This window comes from Bos javanicus, chromosome 1 (assembly GCF_032452875.1).
Source record: "Bos javanicus breed banteng chromosome 1, ARS-OSU_banteng_1.0, whole genome shotgun sequence".
NCBI classification, from domain to species: Eukaryota; Metazoa; Chordata; class Mammalia; order Artiodactyla; family Bovidae; genus Bos; species Bos javanicus.
The window spans coordinates 41,811,310-41,835,815 of NC_083868.1; the positions used below are offsets into that span (position 1 = coordinate 41,811,310).

Consider the following 24,506-nt stretch of genomic DNA (forward strand, 5'->3'; position numbering starts at 1 on the left):
CTTCAATATATTAAAAAATATTTTTTGGAAGGAGGAATATGTTATTTTTAATCTCCTGATATTGTTTATGACTTATTAACAATGTTCATACTTTGAATATTAGAAAAAAATATTTTCTTAAACCTTTACCTTATTAAAACTTCCCCACTATAAAAAGAAAATGTCACCCTACCAGTATGACTAAGAGAAAAAAAAGAGCCATCATAAGCATCTTTTGAGTGCTGTCGGATTGCTTGAGTGAGGAGATTGGGGAAACCTGTAAAGCAAAGCAGTTCAGAGCAGGGGAAGTGCAAATTAAAATCAAGTAAGGCTTAAGCGAAACAAAAGAGCACTTTACAGGAAAGTCCAGATCTAGTTACACAATACATCACAGGCAGGAAGCGAAGCAAAGAATCAATGAAGACTGGTTATGATCAAGGTGGATTCAAGGATGGAAGAAGATAGCAAAGAGTAAATGTTTGACGTTGAGTTTTACTGAAGACATGACTGACATTTTCACTCTTATATTTTCTTTAGAAGGAGAAAGGTCAGAAATATTAGATTAAACACTGTCCAATTCATAGGTGGTACTAATCCTATTATAGAGTAGAAACAGCCATGAATAAATTATATGCCACCAGGCAATCTGAAATAATTGAAAGATAAAATTATGAAAGTGTTGATCTAAATATTGGCAAAGTAGCCAGACTGCTGAATTTCCCTGTCTGTGGAATAAAGACTGATATCAGTGTTCCCCTTGAAGAATTGTTGTGAAGATTAAATGCAATAACAGAAATAAAATTCTCACAAAAGTTCCTGGAATGTTGCAAGTGCTTAAACATCATTATTATTTTTGTTATTGAGAAAACCAAATGAATATTATAAAATGAGCAAGCAAATAAGGGTTGAAAAACAATAAACATGGTAAGGCTCTCTGATACCTGGACCACAGCCTTTACTGTGCTATCTGCATGACCTTTTTCAAGGTATTTCATTTTTCTAGGTTTTTACTCCTTACTTATAAACTCAACAGACCAAACCAGATTATCTCTGTGGTCTCTTCTAAAACATTTATAATTTTTAAGACATTATTAGTAATCTTCATATCTTTGTAGAGTTGAGATCTGTCGTGTACATGTTCTTAAATATTTTGATGTTTGTTTTCCTTGTGTATCTCTTCACAAGATTGTGAATTCATAGTTTGTACATACATTAGGGCAAGTTTCAGTACTAAAACATTTTATAGAATTCACTCTCTAAGGAGGAGTCTTGAGTTAGATTTCTATTGCCCTTGGATAAGTACCTGTGAGCATGTTAAACATTTCCTGCAAAACAAACACTTTGGCTCCATTTCCCTCTCACACAATGAACTTAACAGACAATAATCCAGATTTGACAGTTACTTCTCTGTATACCAGAGAAATGTTGTCTTTTATCAATATGTCTTTAGCTACATTATTCTGTCACTTGGCAGTTTCTGTACTGTTTTAAAATTAAGTAAACCTTTTTTTAATCACAGTTTTTTTATGAACAAAAGAAATGGACTTTTCTTAAGCTATGTAAGAATTGATGCTTTTGAACTGTGGTGCTGGAGAAGACTCTTGAGAGTCCCTTGGACTGCAAAGAAATCAAACCAGTCAATCCTAAAGGAAATCAACCCTGAATATTCATTGGAAGGACTGATGCTAAAGCTGAAGCTCCAATACCTGATGCAGAGAGTCAACTCAATGGAAAAGAGCCTGATGCTGGGGAAGACTGAAGGCAAAAGGAGAAGGGAGCAACAGAGGATGAGATGTTTGCATAGCATCATGGACTCAGTGGACATGAATTTGAGCAAACACTGGGAGAGAGTGGAGGGAAGAGGAGGCTGACATGCTACCGTCCATGGGGTTGCAAGGAGTCAGACACAACTAACCAACTAACAACCACAAATGTAGGGATCTAACACAAGTTAAGAAAAATTGAGCTAGGAATCTAGGGAAGTATATGAATTAAGGCCGTGTAGGATAGAGAAAACCAGGTGTTCTTCAGAGCATTATTGTTGATATGACTCAGCTCTACATACTTTTTTCTTCATCAATACTAGACAAAATAAAAGCCCTGATATTCCTAGGATGTGTCCCAGTTTGCAGAAGAGGGAAAGGCAAATTGCCCCAAGAATATATGATATACAGTGATGAACAAAGGTCTCCTGAGGAAAAATGAGATGGGCAAGAAAAGTTAGTGTTATCAGATGACACTTGGGAGATGTTATAAAATAAGAGGATAAGACAAGTTTTGTTTTCAGTTTGTAAGTTATGATCTAAATTGTAATTATTCTCAAAGTGTGTGTGTGTTTTAAAATCATTGCTTTGTTAGAATCACCCATTTAAATACAGTTAACTTACAGCTTCTCTTTTTTTTTTAAAGGAAGGGTATATGCCAAAGAGAAGGATGGATTCCCTTTTAATTTGTATTTCATTGCACTGATTTTATTTTCATATGCATTTCTCTTCTTAAAAGTAAATTTGGACATTTCTTTCATTCTGCTAGTGGGGAACAAATTCTCAGTCTTCTTAGTAAAGTGTGCCTATGGCCTCAATCAGTCTCTCACTCTGCTTCCAATCATTTTCACCCCACACTACAGAAAACTGCATAGAATACCTGAAAAGAAGCATGCAGGGACTAAAATTACAAGGCAAATGCAATAAGTTAAGGTCATAATAACAATATTAACACCATTATCATCACATTATGGGTTAGATTTACTCAGTGCTTTCTATGGGCCAGGTACTAATGATTTTACATATATTTACACATGTAATCCTTACAATCTGCATAAGTATAGTAACAATTATTATCCTGATTTCACAGGTGAACAAAACAGGCACAAGTGAGTGAGCTCTTAATCAGTAAGGGTTCTGGCAAGAACCAGGTGTCACACTTAAAGAGGGGTGACTTTTAAGAATAATTTAATGATGCCACTGTTACTTGTGAATATCAGTGCTAATATTAATACCATAAATGTATATTTCACCCAGGAAATGCAAAATTATCCAATATTAGATAATCTAATAATAACTCAAAGGAGAAAAACATGATTATCTTAAAGGATACCTCCAAATCTTGAATTGAGAAGCAGATTTGGAAGATTTTTGGCAAATTATTAAAAACTTAATTATGCTAAGTCCTTTCCCCCAAAACAGCATAATGCACACATTGAATCAAGAAGTAACAGAAAAAGAATATGTCTTATTTTTAATTTTATAACTTGAAATTAGGTTCGAATTTTTTACAGTGTTAATAAATTAATCCTATTTCAAAGGTAATTTAAAAGATGTGAATAAAGCTGAAAAACTTAGAAAATATCACCAAACTTTTACATAATGTTGTCAGGCGAGTGTAATGTCCTTGGTTCTGTCTCATCCCAAGAAAAATTTGAAGCTACAGACATTAAAGTCCTCGGCGCATCACAGCTCTTGGACAGACCGTGTTATAACTCTCAGGTCTGGAACAGACGTGTTATAGCTCTTAGACAGATCAGTGTTACAGCTCCGTGTTACAGTTCAGTTTTATTTAGAAAGCAGCAGGAAACATGAGGGCATGCCAACCCAAAGATGGGAAGAGAAAAGCATGCCCTTTGGCTCCTCTTTTTATATGTTTTTTCCTACCCCCTGGGCCTGTCCTGTGTAAATTAGGCTAGGAGCAGTGCTGTTTGTTCTCCCTGAGGTCCTCACTCCAGTCCTCGGACCTTCCTTTGACCTTACTTTGTTCTACTTTCCTGGGCTTTTCCCTTCCTTGTCTTTTAGCCACCGCCATTTTGGACTCCTGTTTCTAACTACCTAACAAAATGATACACATAGTAAGAGCCCAGTATATGGCCAATGAGGAGTTTCAAGTTAGTATATGATTGTATACTGTGATAGCCAAATAATGTTTGCACCTGCAGAAGTTCAAAAAATTGAACACACTTCCCATTAAATTACATTACTTAAAATTTTTCCGATATTCACAGTGGCTTATTTTCCTATCAAGCTTTTTATAGAGCTTTGTTGAAAGACTGACAGTTTCAGTAATTCTCAGATATTTAATGTTAACCATCATATAAACAAACGACGCTACTAGAAGAATACTTTTTAGTAAAAAATAAACTACCACAACCAAAATGCTTCATTATATATTTTCTGCATTATTCTCTATTACTGATTTGAAATACAATTTTCAAGCTACCAACAACATTAAAAAGAGAAAAGCATACAAGTATGTTAGTTTACATTATACTTAAAAAATGGCAAGTCAAATTACTTTTGAAAAATTTTAGTTTTATTTGACAAATTAATATTTGAAATACAGAATATTATTTTGTGGACCTTCAGACAAATATGAATAAATATCTCATGCATGCTGAGTCACTAAGTCATTGTTGACTCTTTGTGACCCCATGGACTATGGCCCACCAGGCTCCTCTCTCCATGGGATTCTCCAGGCAAGAATACTGCAGTGAAGTTGCCATGCCTCTCCTTCATGGGATCTTTCTGACCCAGGGGTGGAACCTGCATCTCCTGCATTAGCAGGCAGATTCTTTATACTGAGCCACCTGGGAAGCCCCAGATATCTCATAAATTATAACACATTTTCATTGAATAATGTAATTATACCAATGTCTTGAATTTTATGTTTAAATTGGCATTTCAAATGATCAGATCAGATCAGTCACTCAGTTGTGTCCAACTCTTTGTGACCCCATGAATTGCAGCACGCCAGGCCTCCCTGTCCATCACCAACTCCCAGAGTTCACTCAGACTCACGTCCATCGAGTCAGTGATGCCATCCAGCCATCTCATCCTCTGTCATCCCCTTCTCCTCCTGCCCCCAATCCCTCCCCCCATCAGAGTCTTTTCCAATGAGTCAACTCTTCACATGAGGTGGCCAAAGTACTGGAGTTTCAGCTTTAGCATCATTCCTTCCAAAGAAATCCCAGAGCTAATCTCCTTCAGAATGGACTGGTTGGATCTCCTTGCAGTCCAAAGGACTCTCAAGAGTCTTCTCCAACACCACAGTTCAAAAGCATCAATTCTTCTGCACTCAGCCTTCTTCACAGTCCAACTCTCACATCCATACACGACCACAGGAAAAACCATAGCCTTGACTAGACGAACCTTTGTTGGCAAAGTAATGTCTCTGCTTTTGAACATGTTATCTAGGTTGGTCATAACTTTCCTTCCAAGGAGTAAGTGTCTTTTAATTTCATGGCTGTAGTCACCATCTGTAGTGATTTTGGAGCCCAGAAAAATAAAGTCTGACACTGTTTCCACTGTTTCCCCATCTATTTCCCATGAAGTGGTGGGACCAGATGCCATGATCTTCGTTTTCTGAATGTTGAGCTTTAAGCCAACTTTTTCACTCTCCACTTTCACTTTCATCAAGAGGCTTTTGAGTTCCTCTTCACTTTCTGCCATAAGGGTGGTGTCATCTGCATATCTGAGGTTATTGATATTTCTCCTGGCAATCTTGATTCTAGCTTGTGTTTCTTCCAGCCCAGCGTTTCTCATGATGTACTCTGCACATAAGTTAAATAAGCAGGGTGACAATATACAGCCTTGACGAACTCCTTTTCCTATTTGGAACCAGTCTGTTGTTCCATGTCCAGTTCTAACTGTTGCTTCCTGACCTGCATACAAATTTCTCAAGAGGCAGATCAGGTGGTCTGGTATTCCCATCTCTCGAAGAATTTTCCACAGTTTATTTCTCAACAGCCTGTTATAAGTTCAATATGGTTAAGCAATTAAGCTTCATATGTTAAAAAACAGTAATTAAAATATTTTTAAGTAATAGCATTTGGACACATTATTTGTGACAAATCAAATTTTACGTCGTAAGACTGAGTTCTAAAAATGCAAGGCATCAAATCTTAGTCTAAACAATCAACTAGAAAACACAAACTGAAACAAATTGCATTGTCTCTAATTTAAGGTTATATTGCAAACTGTAGTCTTTATTTAGAAATATAATGAATTCCACAATCTCATAATCCTGTAGTTCTAATCTTAAAAAAAAAATAGGTTTCAAGAATTCTGTTTTACATTTCTGTTGTCCATTGCTTAACTCAGTACATAGTATTTAATAGATAGTGCATGTTTGAATGAATAAATCACTGTATCAAAAATATATATCCCTACAATTTATTAGTGTTTACTGTTCTTGACAGTGCTTACCTACTGTGCATAAAGCATTGTCAACACTTCCCCAAGCATGTATTTAATCCTTATTATTTTACGTTGGTTACTTTTGGGAAAAAAAAAATCCATGCAAATTTCACTTGCATATTAATTTTACCCCTTTTTCTGCAGGGAGAAACAGGGCTTGTTAAGTTATTTTTGTTTGTTTTTTGGCTGCACCTCAAGACTTGCAGGATCTTAGTTCCCTGACCAAGGATCAAACTCTTGCCACCTGCAATGGAAATGCAGAGTCTTATCCTCTGGACTGCCAGGGAAGTCCCCTGGCTTGTTAGCTTAAAAATAGTTTATGAGCTCTCATTTCTCTTGTAATCTTTAATCTTATTATGAGAACTTCTCCCTTTCAGTTTTTACATTTACTTTTTTCTTTTCTTTACCCATAAATTCTATTTTGCGTCTCCTCTCCCTTTTCTTTTGTTTATGTATTTTAATTGTATGCTCCAGTTAGTACTGCTAATCCTGTGCTGAGCCAGCTTTTCTAAAAACAACATTTTTCCAAATATGTGACTGCTTATTCCATACACTGAAGGGGCATTCATTTCCAAAGTGTCCATTCAGCACTATGGAGAGGAAGTGCTGAATAACATGATGTGAAAAAATAGTAGACTATTCCAGATTTCACTTACTGTTATAATAGTGATTCATTACGTTGCTATTGAGTTGGGAGAAACAAATCCCCAGGGCATTTCTTTTTCATCCCAATAAATGCAAATATATAAAATCCTTACTCTGTATACCAGTATAATAATTAGGGTTAGGTACACATTTATTTGTGCTTCCCAGGTAGCGCTAGTGGTAGGAAATCCCACCTGCCAATGTAAGAGACATAAAAGACTCGGGTTCAATCCCTGGGTCAGGCAGATCCCCTGGAGAAGGGCATGACAACCCACTCCAGGATTCTTGCCTGGAGAATCCCCATGGAAGAGGAGACTGGTGGGCTACAGTCCATAGTGTCACAAAGAGTCAGGCACAACTGAAGTGAGTGAACACACACACATACACATTTAATTACATAATTGCCATCTTCTATTTTAACATTATTATGGTTCATGTGCTTAGTTAGCATTTAAATGGTATTTGGTGTAGTTGTTTAGGGAAATTTTTGACGATGTATCTGTCAAAAACTCTTCTGACCTATGGGATACTGCCATCCCGTAAACCACTATTGGTAGTCATTGATATGGCACACAGTTGAAATTTAAAACAGAACCACTATTCAACTTTTAAAGGTAAACGTCCGAGACATCAATGACAGCTAAGTATTTTGTCAGATATTAATTACACAAAAGCATGAATATAATTAATAAGCATAAGACATTGAGTATGTAGAATGTTTTGTTGAAGATGTTCAGAGTTTTTTGGATTTTTGTCATTATTTATGGCAGCACAATGATAAATGTAATTCTTTAAATATTCATTATATATTTATAAAATATCTAACTCATTTTATAAGATCAGGTAAAGTAGGAAGTTAGATATGGTTCGATTTCTGTAGTCAGCATACTTTGATATGATAGTTCCAAAAACTTAAATCAGACACTTAACGTGTACAGTAAGTTAACATAACATTGAGTTATAAGATAGGTTGTAACCTTTTTTTAATAGAAGTCTTATTAATAAATTATAATACTTAAGAAAATAATTAGAAAAATCTACAAGAGTCTGAGATAAGCTTATCCAAATAAAAATAACAAATTCTTTCTCAGAGGTCAACAGAGTAATTGCCTTGCTGACCCTGTTTAATTCATCTTCTAAAAGTTGACTATTAAACAACATATTTTAATTCCTATATATAGTCTAAAAATATTCCAAATCATTTTTACACATACATATATATGGACCAAGATACAGTCCCTGATAGCTCAGTTGGTAAAGAATCCACCTGCAATGCAGGAGACCCCATTTCAATTCTTGGATCAGGAAGATCTGCCTGGAGAAGGGACAGGCTACCCACTCCAGTATTCTCAGGCTTCCCTTGTGGCTCAGCTGGTGAAGAATCTGCAGTGCAGGAGATCTGGGCTTGATCCCTGGGTTGGGAAGATCCCCTGGAGAAGGGAAAGGCTACCCACTCCAATATTCCAGTCTGGAGAATTCCATGGGACTATATAGGCCATGGAGTCGCAAAGAGTTGTAAACGACTGAGCAGCTTTCACTCAGAGTCCAAAAATATATATGTATTGAAATTTGGACATATTACTTGAAACATTCAGACAAAAATAGTTGAAACATTCATGCTTCCTACATTAATATTTGTGGTTAGTCTTTATCAGCACTAGTATTAACACCTACTCCATTTTTTTCTTCTAAGAATTTTTTTTTCACTTTTGATATCAATTATTTTAGTGAATGTTATGTCTAGCACTGTGTTTAGAAATGAAAATTTTATTTTCCTTATTGTTATTGTAAAATAAAGTTACTTTAAGAGCAACAGTTCACATAATACTAATATAAAGGCACCAAGAAAATGTAGCAAGTAACCGTAAAATTTGCTTTCCATGTTCATATCTTTAGATGGAGTTACTATCAGATAGCTCTGTATTTAGCATGACAGCAACATCTGGCATATTTATATTTAAGCATTCTTGCATTGTTTTTGATGTCTTAAGAAATGACTTAAGTAATTATTTTAAAGGAATTTTAAAGACAATTATATTCTATTTTTATTCCTTTCCTTAATCCTTTGACAGATTCATATCAAACATAATACCAGATTTGGCTGATCTGCTTGTTCAGAATTTTACCAAAGCATTTTATTTCTATTCCTGTCATTGTCTCATGAATTTGCCCTAGTAATGTGAATTTCATACCTAGATATAGGTTTTGATCAGGTTTTATGGCTAATTTCTATAAGGAAAGACAAGGTTAAGACTCCCACAAATCAATCTTAGTGTGGCTATGACTGCACTTTTTCATGAGCACAAGCAAGTGTTAGATAACAGCTATCTCTATACCAAAGGAATCACAGCATTCTGTTTCACTCTTAGCTGCTTGTTTTTAGGATATGGGAAGAACTTAGTAAATAATTAATTGTGATATGAAGGCTACTACCTCACTTGGCAATTCCTTTTAAAAATGAATTATACTCGAGTCCCTTTAGATAGCTTTCTTAACCTTGACACACCTCTGAATTGTCTATAGTGTGCTAAGAATGAATGATTTAATCCTGATTACCAAATTATAAAACAGAAGCAAATTTTGTGTTAGATCTAAGACCATTATGCACTATAATCCACATATTTATATTGAAATATTTTTGGATTGATTTGTTTCTAAACCATTCTACTCGTCACCAAAACTCAATAAATAGAAATGTAATCATTCTTTTTTTCTAAATGTAAGGAAAGGAAAAAAAAATCATGCATGTACTCCTCACAAACATATAGAATCTGATTAAGAATTTGAAATTTAAATTCTGACTGTATTGCAGAATTCCTGATTAACTTGGGGAAATCATTCACTACATTATTTTCTTCTCAGTTATCTGACTTTGAAGATGTTATATTCAATTATTTAACATACATTTTTGAAAGACTGCCCATTGATGATCTGATAAAATTTTTCTCAGTACTTGAAAACAGAATGTTGCTTGAAACTTAATTTTACAGACTTTAGTTTTATTATTATTATTGACACATAAACTTGTATAGACTATCAAATTTAAGTTTTTCTTAATTTCCTCTTAACTATCCTTTGGCTAGATAGTTTTCCACTGCTGATCAAAGTGTTTGTGTGTGTATGTGTTTTAGACCCCATAATTTTCCTATTCAAATAATGTATGACCATGTGCAAGCATACCATTTTATTGTTTACATAAGCTCTTCCTTTTAAAATTCATGAAAGAACAAAAAGAAAACCTATTTAGGTTGGAGCCATATGCCCCAAGAATCAAAAAACATTGATTTGCCTAGAGTCAACATAAAAGGGAAATAAATTCAGGGGACGTAGTTTACTTTTAAGTTAGAAGGATCTTTTCATATTACAGTGCTTCCTAGGAGACATGAAACAGTTATTTGAAAAGAATAAATGAGTATATTTCTTCTTGTTTATATTTATCTGAAAGGAAACTTTAAGAGCATTAAGAGTCTCTTAGACATTAGGCATTAAAGAATTATAATCAGAGATCAGAGGAGGCAAAGCCTATCATGTAGAATTTATTTGTAGGATTTGATAATTTTGTTATAAAACTATGTATATGATTTATATTCTTTCTCCTTAAAGGGGAACTTTATTTTGTAGAATTTTTTCTCTACTTACAAGTTGCCAAATCACATGTAGTTTTCTTGAAATTCACAGTATCAATTATCATTTGACTTTTCTAAGGCTATGCCTAAATTAGAAAAATAAAAAGTCTTTTATTCAACATATTTCATGAGGAACACAGGGCCTTTAGGGAATAGCAAAATTGAACTGAACCTAGTCAATAATAAATTACTTACCCTTAGTTAATTTATTAGCCACCTGTTTCATTTTTACAATGTAATAGAAGAGTTTGAATTCCATCAGTACAAATGCAACATATTGCAGTCTGAACACTTTCAAATCAGATAAAACATCAAGAGTTGATATTGAAGATAACATAACTTTTAAGAAGATCAGATATGAATTCAATTTTAAGTATTTCCCTTTATTATTATATTTATCATAATAGCATTTTTATTATAAAAAATCTCAAATAAATGGAGGAAAATCACACCAAGAATTCTTCAGATCTTGGACTGGCTTAATACCAATACAAAAACTGTTACTGCAGTACTTGAAGCTTAAAGGTACCTATCTGGAATAAAAACCACTATGAATTACATTACAATAATAATTATAACTTGAATGAAGACAAAAAAAAGTGTTTGTGTTATCCTGGATAAAAATAGTAACTTCATACATTACTGTTGACTTTCAAGTGAGAGTGTTCACACCCACCCCAGTAACGCAAACAAAGTGTCCCACCATAGTGATAATGACTTTTGCTTTCCCCCTACAAAATATGAACACACTGTTACACATACATGGTGGGCAGTGGATCAACCTTGATAAATCATGGACATATTTGTGGTGATACTTCAAGCAAGTGGTAGAAATGTGACTGGAGTTTATGATAATTTATTTTCCAGTTCTGAATATCAGGAGACTTCTAGTCCCAACCCAGAGACAGAACTGTCCTATGAGGTACACTCTACAGTAAATTGGATAAGCTTGGTCTACCTGAAGAACAGAGTTTAGGGCAGGAAGGCAATTAAAATGCCTGGAACTGGTTTAGAGTTGGGAACTTCGTGATAATAGGCTTGAAGCACAACTTTGCACTCTCGAGGCATGACCAAAGAAAACAAAAACAGAGGTGCAATACTATCTTGAAAATTTTTCCTAGCATTCAGAATTTGCCTCAGTGATATTCTCAGTGAAATTCCATGCTGTAAGAGCCCTGAAATGATGCGCTCCCTTTCATCAACGTCTAGTGCAAACACAGTGCTTCTTGGCTATGACCCACAGCCATTCAAAATCAATGTCTGAGAGATAAACCACCCTTCCCAGACTGAAATTCTAGTTTCCAGCCTCTCTGGATCCAAGTAATAGTCCTAGGAACAGCCTCCAGTCCTGGCAATGATCATCTGTATACCGTCTTTCATTACTTTTAGATAATCTGATCTTGGCAAGGTGCTTTTTAAAAAGAAATGACAAATGCTAGCTAGAAAGCAAATTTTAAAAATAAAAAAAAAAGTTTTATCTTTAAATATTTTCTATTTTCCCTAATAATTCTACAATCCAAATGATTCAGTATGTTGACCAACCAGACTTACTTATTACCTTTTTGACTATTGATTATTTAATATTAATTAGTTTATTTAATGAATACATAGCACTCACCATGCATCAGACAAAGAGAAAATTGCTTTACAAATATAAACTCATTTATTTCTCATAACAGTGCTATAAAATACTTGTTGTATCCCCCATATTATAGATAAAAGAACTGAGGCAGAGATAGAATAAATAGCTTGTCCATCATGGTCAAACAGGGGACTTCCCTGGTGTTCCAATGGTTAAGACTACAAGCTTCCATTTCAGGAGGCATGAGTTCAATCCCTGGTCAAGGAAGTTCCACATGCCCCATGGCAGGGCCAAAAAAAGAAAAACACCATCATGGTCAAATAGCTTGTAGGTGTTGGAGCCAGCTTTCTAACACAGAGAATCTGGCTCCAGAGTCTCCACTAATAGCCAATTTAATCTGTTGTTCTTATCAGTTTGCTCATATCTCTCTCCCTAGTAATCTTGACATGATCAATCAATATTTATTAAGTAAATGAAAGCTCTGATCTGCATATCTTTGTTTAGATGACCTAATAGTATGCCTTAGGACACTGGCAAAATAATGTTCTGATATTGATTAATATTTGACTTAAAATTATTCTATGAACATGATATTTGTCTGGTAATACTTCTAGATTGCTCATCTATATATTGTGCAACATGACTTCTTGTTTTAACCATGTTTGAATCATGTCACCTAACAGATAAAGGGAATATGAATTATAAAAAAGACATGTAGTAGAAATAAAAAACTATTAATTTTCATAGACACAGGATACTTCAACTACCAAATTTACTTCAATTCACTTATTAAATCATTTTAAAATGAGAATGGTTGACTCCTTTCCTTGCTTTCAAGTCCATGTTGAAAATTGATGTGTTTGACCAACTCAGCATCTGCCTAGGTGATGAGTATGTTTCCTTTTTCTATAGTATTTTGGAATTGAAGCTATCAATAATTTGGGGCTATTTTATCAATGGCATATGCAATTTAATGATTCTCTTTGAAAAAAGAGAATTTAATATGATACTATATGTTTATTATTTAATTTTGTTTTATTCGCAAAACCTGTCAGAAAATGGGAAAAATGAATAGCTTTTGTTGTAACACAATATTAAATGTAAAAAGTAACATTTATTCCATGCTATGTTTTGTCCACAGAGATTTTCATAAGCATTATATTTTTATACAGAGGTTTTTTTTTTTTAAGTAATGATATTTTTAACCACAGGCAATTCTTTTTAGTCACTGTCAAAAATGACAGCTACCTTTAAGTGGTGTATATTGTCTATGCATAGGAAAGCATCATATCTCATGCCTTATGACATTAATTATAGGTACCAACATTTAAAAATAAAATGTCAGAAATGGCATTACATTGCTTACCTCCATAATACTTCTGGATATAAGACAGTTTGATCTTTGCCTGGAAAATTAAAGACTTAGTCAGCATGTCCTATTGCTATATATATATACATATATTTTAATATGTTGTCTTTCTCATTTAAGAGAAGAAAATATTTCCTTATAATATTTTAGAATTTTTTATACTCAGTGGAAATATTGAGTTCATTTTAGTCTAAGCCATATTATGGACTCAAACAGAGTAATTATTCATCCAACATATTTGCCTGAGTCTTTTTATTCACTGTATGACCAATATTGTGTAGTCAGTTTTTCCAGGAAATATGGCAAAATGTTATGCTTTTTATGTGATAAAAAGCTTAATATTCATGTGAATGGGACATTCACTCAATAAAATCAGAGATGAAGAGAGGATAAAAAGAAATAGAAGGGGGAAATGAATGTTTGTTAATGAAAGTACTTGTATAACATTAAAGAAAATTATTTTCTGTAAAAGATGTTACATTCCTTAAAGAGTAGAATCATTTCATATTGAAACATTTATCAAACAATAATTAAGTAATTTAAAAGATTTTGATGTGTCCACGTGAGGACATGTACAACTGTCTCTGAGAATAACATGAAGACTCGCAGAATATACAACTAAGGCCATAAAATAAAGGCTACATGGAGACTAGCGGGAGTGGCAGAGATGCAATCTAGTCAGAACCCACACCCCTGGGGTGGCAACTGAAGAAGATGCATATCACAACTATGGAGAAACCCCTGACATACAAGGGGGCTAAGCCTCGTGTTAGGCTTCCCAGGCTAGGGGACTTGCATTGGGAAGACAAGCTCCCATAAAGTCTGGCTTTGAAAACCAGCAGTAGGTATAAGTCTGGAAGAACCAGAAGGCTGTTGGAAACTTAGACTACTCTTCAAAGTTTTATGCACAAACTCATTCATTCCAAGTCCCAGTCAGAGGCAGCAGATTGAAAAACATCTGGGTCATTTAGAACAAGGTCCCACCCACTCCAGTACTCTTGCCTGGAAAATCCCATGGACAGAGAAGCCTGGTGGGCTGCAGTCCATGGGGTCGCTACGAGTCAGATACAACTGAGCAACTTCACTTTCACTTTTCACTTTCTTGCATTGGAGAAGGAAATGGCAATCCACTCCAGTGTTCTTGCCTGGAGAATCCCAAGGACCGGGGAGCCTGGTGGGCTGCCGTCTATGGGGTCGCACAGAGTCGGACACGACTGAAGTGACTTAGCAGCAGCAGCAGCAGCATGAGTACTTTAAGGCATAAATGGGAGGGTCAGGTATCTGGTGGAACTTGCTTCAGGGACTGAAGCACTGGCAGGTACCTTTTTTTCTTTTTTAAATTCACCTTCCACCTAGCTGTCCCAGTACTGGCATACACCATTTCAATCACTCTTCATCATCCTAGCTCCCAGCATACTCCCTACCCAATATTCCCCTAGAACCTGCCACACCCTACCCTACGTACTATCCCACTGGCACCAGCACCCCCAAAAGGGGCTCTGACTCTGGGAGATCAGCCCTGAACACTGGCATATGCACAACAATTGTGACTGAGCCAACCCTACTCACCAGCATGCCTATTGCAATCACAGTCCAAATACAACAGGAGAGGGAATGCAGCACACATAGGGGATACCCCAAGCACCTCACTCTGATTACCATGGTAAGGTGCCATGGGGCCCTACAGGCACCTTCTACATAAGGCTGCTCTGTCAAGATGGGAGACATGTACCTGATGTATCTGATACATAGAAATAAACACAGAGATAGGCAAAATGAGACAAAGGATTTCCTCCCAAATTAAAAAAAAAAAAAAACAAAAAAACAGAACTAACTAAGATAGATAACCATTTAAGAAAAAGAGTTAAAAAATAGTAATAAAGATGCTTACTAAACTCAGAAGAATGGATAAACTCAGAATTTCAACAGAGATAAAATATTAAAATGAGTCAGTTAGAACTGAAGAACACAACTGAATGAAAGATAAACTGGAAGGAATTAATAGTACATCAAAGGATCAGAAGAATGGCTCTCTAATCTGGAATACAGGGTAGTATAATTTGCCCAATGGAATAGAAAAAAGAAAAAGAATTAAAAAAAAAATAAGGATAGTTTAAGAGTCCTCTGAAACAACATCAGGGATACTAACATTCACATTAAAGGAGTCACAGAAGGAGAATAGAGAGAGAAAGAGACAAAAACCCCATTTGAAGAAATTGCGAATAAAAACTTCCCTAACCTGGCAAGGGAAGCAGACATCCAAGTCCATGAAACACAGAGAGTCACAAACAAGGTAAACCTAAAGAGACACATACCAAGACACGTTATAACTAAATGTCAAAGCTTAAAGAGAAAAGAGTTTCTTAAAACAACAAGAGAAAAATAAATAGGTACATACAAGAGAACCCCCATATCAGCTGATTTGTCAGCAGGAACTTCACAGACTATATGGGACTGCCCAGGCACAATGCATTCAGAATACTGAAAGGGAAAAAAAAAAAAAAAACTTACAACCAAGATTACTCTACCTAGCAAAATTATTCAGAGTTGAAGGAGAGATAAAGTTTCCTGGACAAGCAGAAGTTACATGAGTTTGTCACCACTAAACCGGCCTGACAAGAAATATTAAAGAGGCTTTTATATAAGTGGAAAACACCATAGCTAGAAGAAAATTATGAAAGAAAAAAATCACACTGATAAAGGCAAATATATAATAAAGGTAGTGGGTCAAAAACTTACAAAGGTAGTTTAAGGATTAAAAGATAAAAGTAGTAAAATCATCTGTATCTAAAACAATAAGTAATACACAAAGAGATATAAAACATGACATAAAAATCATAAAATGTGAGAGGGGAGTGAAGTAAAAATGTAGTGGTTTTAGAATGCACTTAAATGTAAATGACCAGCTTAAAATACACTATGTATACATAGTACCATAAAACCTCATGGCAACCAGAAACTAAAACCTATAATATACATACAAAAAATTATGAAACATATTAAAAACATAACACTAAAGAAAGTCACCAAATCACAACGGAAGTTTACAATAGAAGAAAGAAGGAATAGAGAAGAGCTACAAAAACAACCAGAAAACAATGAACAAAATGACAATAAGTACATACCTATCAATAATTATTTTAAATGTGTATAGGCTGAATGCTATAGTCAAAAGACATAGGATGGCTAAATGGATTAAAAAAAATTAAAAAATTAAGATACCTGTATACCCTGCCTTACTGGAGACTCACTTCAGAGCTAAAGACACAACACAGACTTAAAGTGATGAAATGGAAAAGAAAGATATTCTATGCAAACAAAAATAAAAAGACAACTGGTATAGCCGTATTTACCCCCTACAGAATAGACTTTAAAACAAATACTGTACCAAGAAAAAAGAGCATTACATAATAAAAGGATTAACCCACCAAGAGGATATAACACTTATAAGTATCGGCACACCCACCATAGGATCACTAAATACATAAAACAAATATTAATGGATATAAATGGAGAAAGTGACAGTAATACAATAATAGTGGAGAACTTTTAACACCCCACTTACATCAGTGAATAGATCATCCAGACAGAAAATCAACGAAGAAACATTGGCCTTAAGTGACACATTAGCACCGATAGGCTAAGTAGCCACAGATATTCCAACCCAAAACAGAAGACTACACTTTCTTTTCAAGTGCACGTGAGCCATTTTCCATGAAAAATTAACATGTTAAGCCACAAAAGAAATCTCAATAAATTTAAGAATATTGAAATCATATCAAGCATTTTTTTTCTAACCACAGTGCTATGAAACTAGAAATCAATTACAAGAAGAAAACTGAAATAAGCAAACATGTGGAAACTGAAACAGATGCTTCTAAACAACCAATGGGTCAATATAGAAATGAAATAGAAAACAAAATTTAAAAACAAAAAATGAAAGATTTATAAATTTGTATAGAAATTAAAATTTTCTACATGGGAGAATCTGCCACAAGCGAAGTTCAAGGCAAAGACAAACTGATGATATAGATGATAGACATAAAGAAACACAGATAGTGATATATACGGCATAAATAAAAAGGCTAAAAGCTACCTACAGGCTGAAAATGCTTTAAGAATCAGGAAAATAAACATTCATGCAACGAATGGCTGAAAATATTTTAAGAATCAGGAAAATAAATTCATGCAATAGATGGCATTGTGACTTGATACAAATTCATAGATGGAGGACAATTAGATGTTGCCTAAATATATACCTTAAACACACACATACACATATATATGCTTTATATACCTGTGACTTAGCAGATCCAGTTTTAGAAATTTATCCTAGAGGTATAATCACACACATTTGAAATACAGGATTACAAGATTATTCGACCAGCATTGTTTACAACAGAAAAGACTGAAAACAGTCTATAAATAATGTCAGATAAATTATGACATACATAATGGGATACTATTTGGGAATAAATAAAAAGTGAGGATATTCTTGATGTTGAATTGGGAAAATATCCAAGAATTTTTAAATGAAAAAGTAAGTTATGAAAGAGTATGTAGAGTACGCTGCTATTTATTGTCCTTGGTACAAATGGAGCCAAAGAAAGACTCTTACATTTGTATGTGTTTGTATAAGTATGGGGAGGTACACATATACTTACATACACTCAAAACAAGAATACTGTTTGAAGAAGGGAAATAGTATAACCAACTACTGTCAGGTTCCTGTCCATATTTGTTGGTACTTACTGTTTGTTTTTAAGATCCCCCCAGTGTCTAGTGAGGACTTCCCTGATAGCTCAGTTGTTAAAGAATCCGCCTGCAACGTGGGATACCCGGTTTGATTCCTGGGTCAGGAAGATCCGCTGGAGAAGGGAGACACTACCAACTCCAGTATTCCTGGGCTTCCCTTGTGGCTCAACTGGTAAAGAATCCACCTGCAATGTGGGAGACCTGGTTCAATCCCTGGGTTGGGGAGATCCCCTGGAGAAGGGAAAGGCTACCCATTCCAGTATTCTGGCCTAGAGAATTCCAGCAACTGTATAGTCCATGTGGTCGCAAAGAGTCAGACACGACTGAGCGACTTTCAGTGTCTACTGAAATTACCTGAAGATTCTGTACCTGAGAGTTTTTTCTCCAATTCTTCCCTTTGGGCAAGCTAGGTATGCCAGGGCACTAACACCCTGGGAGCAGCCTCCAGCAAGGATAAGTGGGAGTTAGAGGATGATAGCCCCAGATCCTTCCCCAGATGGTGGTCTCACCCTGAAATGTGTTCTGTACTAGTCTCTTAAGGATTTAGGTGGGGTCATGGCCAGTTAATCTCAGCAGCACACTCTTTTTTAACAGATCCTCTGCTGGCTTCCTTCTCTCTCCTATCTCGTTTTTCCATGTTCTGCCTGGTGCCCATTAGAATTCCTTCCAGCAACCACATGCTTGACTGTCCTTATCTAGTTGTGTGCCTCTTTGGGGACCAGCCTAAAGTATTGGATTACTGGGAAACAAGCAGGAGATAAAATTTCAACAGTATGCTCTCAATTTCTTTAATTTTGAATCGTGCATGTTATCTCTTCAGTCATGTCTAACTGTATGCGACCCTATGGACTGTAGCCTGCCAAGCTCCTCTGTCCATGGCAAACCCACGTCTCATATCTCCTGCATTATCAGGTAGGTACTTTACCACTAGCACCAACTGGGAAGCCAAATTTTGAATCATAAGACTGTTCTAATAAAATTAGCTGAAAATATCAGGTACTAGAAATCGAATGAGTTACGCCTTAGACCACTTAATATCATGAGCTCTAGGAACTAGTCTTTGTCTAGAGTTTGGGTGGCTGCCTGATGTTTCGCCTACCAATTACATAAAAAGCCTTTTTGAAACTCTGCTATTTAAATAAATGAATCATCTTACCTACATTTGTCACAATCTAATTTTCCCTATCCTCAAGTTTTAGGGTCAGATTGACTGCTACCTCATTCATTTCCCTCACTTCATTTCATAATTAAATCTTAATGACAGTTGCCAGATGTGTCACATCACATTGGGCTACGAAATATTTTTTATGAAAAGATCCTAGGGGCAGAGCTTATCCAGTTAACTCTTTCCCAGTATATTCCTAATTGTACATTTTATTTTACAAACATCTACTTATTTTAAGACCTGTGGTTTTAGTATGCCCTTTCTTCACTGTCAATTTGGATAATCTTTTCCTTGGCTATGCCCACTTTTCAAAATAATGAGGCCAATTTAAGCTCCAGGATTTTTACAAGTCTCAGTCCATGAAATTCCATACAGTGGAGATGGAATCAGATGCCCTGTATTCAGATTTTAACATCACCACTGGTCATGAAAAACCAGTGTCACCCGCTGTAAACTGTGGATAACTGAATGTGCCTTAGAGGGAATGATACAAATTAATTATTATGATGTGATACTGAGAATGGACTTTTTTTTAATATATGAGCTAAATATGTTAGATCTCTTTCAGGATATTTAAAAGTGAAAGTGTTAGTCTCTCAGTTGTGTCCAACTCTTTGCAACCCCATGGACTATAGGCTGTCAGGGTACTCTGTCCATGGGAGTCTCCAGGCAAGAATACTGGAGTGGATTGTCATTCCCGTCTTCAGAGGATCTTCTCAAACCAGGGCTCAAACTCAGGTCTCCTGCATTGGCAGACAGATTCTTTACTGTCTGAGCCCGAAAATTTTCCAACACTTAGCTATCATGCAAGCTCTGACACATGCTGCAGTTTATATTTAGTGATGCCAGCAAATTCTAGTTTGTTTTATACAATTCCCTGCTTTTTATTTTTTATTTATAAGTGATATGTGTTCTTCAGTTCAGTTCAGTTCAGTCACTCAGTCATGTCTGAGTCTTTGTGATCTCATTAACCACAGCACGCCAGGCCTCCCTGTATATCACCAATTCCTGGGAATCTACCCAAGCTCATGTCCATTGAGTCAGTGATGCCATCCAACCATCTCATCCTCTGTCATCCTCTTCTCCTGCCCTCAATCTTTCCCAGCATCAGGGCCTTCGCATGAGGTGGCCAAAGCATTGGAGTTTCAGCTTCAGCATCAGTCCTTCCAATGAACACCCAGGACTGATCTCCTTAGGATGGACTGGTTTGATCTCCATGCAGTCCAAGGGACTCTCAAGAGTCTTCTCCAACACAACAGTTCAAAAGCGTCAATTCTGCACTCAGCTTTGTTTAGAGTCCAACTCTCACATGCATACAACACTACTGGAAAAACCATAGCCTTGACTAGACTGACCTCTGTTGATAAAATAATGTCTCTGCTTTTTAATATGCTGTTGAGATTGATCATAACTTTCCTTCCAAGGAGTAAGCGTCCTTTAATTTCATGGCTGCAATCACCATCTGCAGTGATTTTGGAGCCCAAAAAAATAACGTCTGACAGTTTCCACTGTTTCCCCATCTATTTGCTATGAAGTGATGGGACCAGATGCCATGATCTTAGTTTTCTGAAAGTTGAGCTTTAAGCCAACTTTTTCACTCTCTCCTTTCACTTTCATCAAGAGGCTCTTTAGTTCTTCTTCATTTCTGCCATAATGGTGGTATCATCTGCATATCTGAGATTATTGATATTTCTCCTGGCAATCTTGATTCCAGCTTCTGCTTCCTCCAATCCAGTGTTTCTCATTATGTACTCTGCATGTAAGTTAAATAAACAGGGTGACATATAAAGCCTTGACCTGCTTCTTTTCCTATTTGGAACCAGTCTGTTGTTTCATGTCCAGTTCTAACTGTTGCTTCCAGAACTGCATATAGGTTTCTCAAGAGGCAGGTCAGGTGGTCTGGTATTCCCATCTCTTTTAGAATTTTCCACAGTTTATTGTGATCCACACTGTCAAAGGCTTTGGCAGAGTCAATAAAGCAGAAATAGATGTTTTTCTTGGAGAAGACAATGGCAACCCAACCTAGTACTCTTGCCTGGAAAATTCCATGGATGGAGGAGCCTGGTAGGCTGCAGTCCATGGGGTTGCTAAGAGTCGGCCATGACTGAGCGACTTAACTTTCACTTTTCACTTTCATGCATTGGAGAAGGAAATGGCAACCCATCCCAGTGTTCTTGCCTGGAGAATCTCGGGGACGGGGGAGAATGGTGGGCTGCCATCTATGGGGTTGCACGGAGTCAGACACAACTGAAGCAACTTATCAGCAGCAGCAGTAGCATATGTTTTTCTGAAACTCTCTTGCTTTTTCAATGATCCAGTGGATGTTGGCAATTTGATCTCTGGTTCCTCTGCCTTTTCTAAATCCAGCTTGAACATCTGTAAGTTCACAGTTCACATAGTGCTTAAGCCTGGCTTGGAGAATTTTGAGCATTACTTTGCTGCTGCTGCTAAGTCACTTCAGTCGTATCTGACTCTGTGTAACCCCATAGACGGCAGCCCACCAGGCTCATAGAGTGTGAGATGAGTGCAATTGTGCAGTAGTCTGAGCATTCTTTGGCATTGCCTTTCTTTGGGATTGGAATGAAAACTGACCTTTTCCAGTCCTGTGGCCACTGCTCAGTTTTCCAAATTTGCTGGCATATTGAGTCCAGCACTTTCACAGCAATATCTTTCAGGATTTGAAATATCTCAGCTGGAATTCCATCACCTCCACTAGCTTTCTTTGTAGTGATGCTTCCTAAGGCCCACTTGACTTCACATTCCAGGATGTCTGGCTCTACATGAGTGATCACACCATCATGATTATCTGGGTTGTGAAGATGTTTTTTGTACAGTTCTTCTGTGTATTCTTGCCACCTCTTCTTAATATCTTCTTCTGTTAGGTCCATACAATTTCTGTCCTTTATTGAGCCCATCTTTGCATGAAATGTTCCCTTGGTATCTCTAATTCTCTTGAAGATATCTCTAGTCTTTCCCGTTCTATTGTTTTCCTCTATTTTTTTGCATTGATCACTGAGAAAGGCTTTCTTATCTCTCCTTGCTATTTTTTGAAACTCTGCATTCAAATGGGAATATCTTTCCTTTTCTCCTTTGCTTTTTGCTTCTCTTCTTTTCACAGCTATTTGTAAGGCCTCCTCAGACAGCCATTTTGCTTTTTTGCATTTCTTTTTCTTGGGTATGGTCGTGATCCCTGTCTCCTGTACAATGTCACAAACCTCTGTGCATAGTTCATCAGGCACTCTGTCTATCAGATCTAGTCCCTTAAGTCTATTTCTCACTTCCACTATATAATCATAAAGAATTTGATTTAGGTCATACCTGAATGGTCTAGTGGTTTTCCCTACTTTCTTCAATTTAAGTCTGAATTTGGTAATCAGGTGTTCATGATCTGAGCCACAATCATCTCCCAGTCTTGCTTTTGCAGACTTTATAAAGCTTCTCTATTTTTTTCTGAAAAGCATATAATCAGTCTGGTTTCAGGGTTGGCCATCTGGTAATGTCTATGTGTAGAGTCTTCTCTTGTATTGTTGGGAGAGGGTGTTTGCTATGAACAGTGCATTCCTTTTCAAAACTCTATTAGCCTTTGCTCTGCTTCATTCTGTACTCCAAGGCCAAATTTGCCTGTTATTCCAGGTGTTTCTTGACTTCCTACTTTTGCATTCCAGTCCCCTATAATGCAAAGGACATCTTTTTTGGGTGTTAGTTCTAAAAGGTCTTGTAGGTCTTCATCGAACCATTCAACTTCAGCTTCTTCAGCATTACTGGTTGGGGTATAGACTTGGATTACCATAATATTGAATGGTTTGCCTTGGAAATGAACAGAGATCATTCTGTCAATTTGGAGATTGCATTCAAGGACTGCATTTCAGACTCTTGTTGACTATGATGGCTACTCCATTTTCTTCTAAGGGATTCCTACCCACAGTAGTAGATATTATGTTCATCTGAGTAAAATTCACCCATTCCATTCCATTTTTAGTTTGCTGATTCCTAGAATGTTGACATTCACTCTTGCCATCTCCTGTTTGACCAGTTCCAATTTGCCTTGATTCATGGACCTAACATTCCAGGTTCCTATGCAATATTGCTCTTTACAGCATCAGACCTTCCTTCTAACAGCAATCACATCCACAGCTGGATGTTGTTTTGCTTTGGTTCCATCCCTTCATTCTTTCTGGAGTTATTTCTCCACTGATCTTCAGTAGCATATTGGGCACCTGCCGACCTGGGGAGTTCATCTTTCAGTATCCTATCTTTTTGCCTTTTCATACTGTTCATGGGGTTCTCAAGGCAAGAAGACTGAAGTGGTTTGCCATTCCCTTCTCCAGTGGACCACAGTCTGTCAGACCTCTCCACCATGACCCATCTGTCTTGAGTGGCCCCACACATCATGGCTTAGTTGCATTGAGTTAGACAAGGCTGTGGTTTATGTGATCTGATTGACTCATTTTCTGTGATTGTGGTTTCAGCCTGCCTGCCGTCTGATGCTCTTTCTTAGCACCAACCATCTTACATGGGTTTCTCTTACCTTGGACCTGAGGTATCTCTTTTGCTCCAGCAAAGCGCAGCTACTGCTCCTGACCTTGGACGTGGGGAATCTCCTTTTGTCCGCTCCTCCTGCGCCATGCAGCCACTGCTCCTGTGCCAGCTATGTGTTCTTAGAATCACATTTATGGTACTTTTTCTGTCAGTAAAAATCGATAACCATACCTTCCATATTTTTAGCCTTTTGAAAGTATATTCTCTGTGTCCTTCTATTAAAAAAAATGTATATTTGGTGTTAAAAGGCATGTTTGAATTTTAAATCTATGAAAGTAATATTTTTAAAGTATCAAATATTGGATCCAGGAGGATTTTTGTTCAGTTGTTTTGTTGTTTTCTTAACTCCCCATGCTTTCTAGACCAGTCTAATGCCTCTATTTTGCTACTATAGCATGAGTAATATAGCTTATTTCTGAAAAGCACCAAGTAAATAGACTTGAATATTGTCACTGGGTTATGTGAATCCATCTCATCTGGGGTCCTATGATATGCTTTGAATCCAGACATTATGACTGGTATGAGAGAAAAATCATATAATATTTTTAGTTTAGGAAGTCTTTTTGTATAATTCTGAAATTCTCAAAGCTCTGAAAACCCACTCTGTTCCTAATTTCACAGTCTTAGTCTTCTTCCAAATCAATTGAATCCTGTCTTAATT

At 36.4% G+C, this 24,506-nt stretch overlaps 1 protein-coding gene across 13 annotated transcripts in view; it reads left to right on the forward strand.

Annotated features, from left to right (window-relative positions):
- EPHA6 (EPH receptor A6) overlaps nucleotides 1-24,506 on the forward strand; it is a 1,025,466-nt gene that overhangs the window by 507,235 nt on the left and 493,725 nt on the right. The window contains exon 6 of one of the 13 annotated variants that reach the window (XM_061436739.1): nucleotides 1,499-15,233. The exons of the other annotated variants lie outside the window; for them this stretch is intronic. Within the exon in view, the coding sequence (XP_061292723.1) occupies nucleotides 1,499-1,509 (11 nt within the window). The 3' untranslated portion in view covers nucleotides 1,510-15,233. Of the gene's footprint in view, nucleotides 1-1,498; nucleotides 15,234-24,506 lie in introns of those variants that run through there. 13 annotated transcript variants of the gene reach the window in all.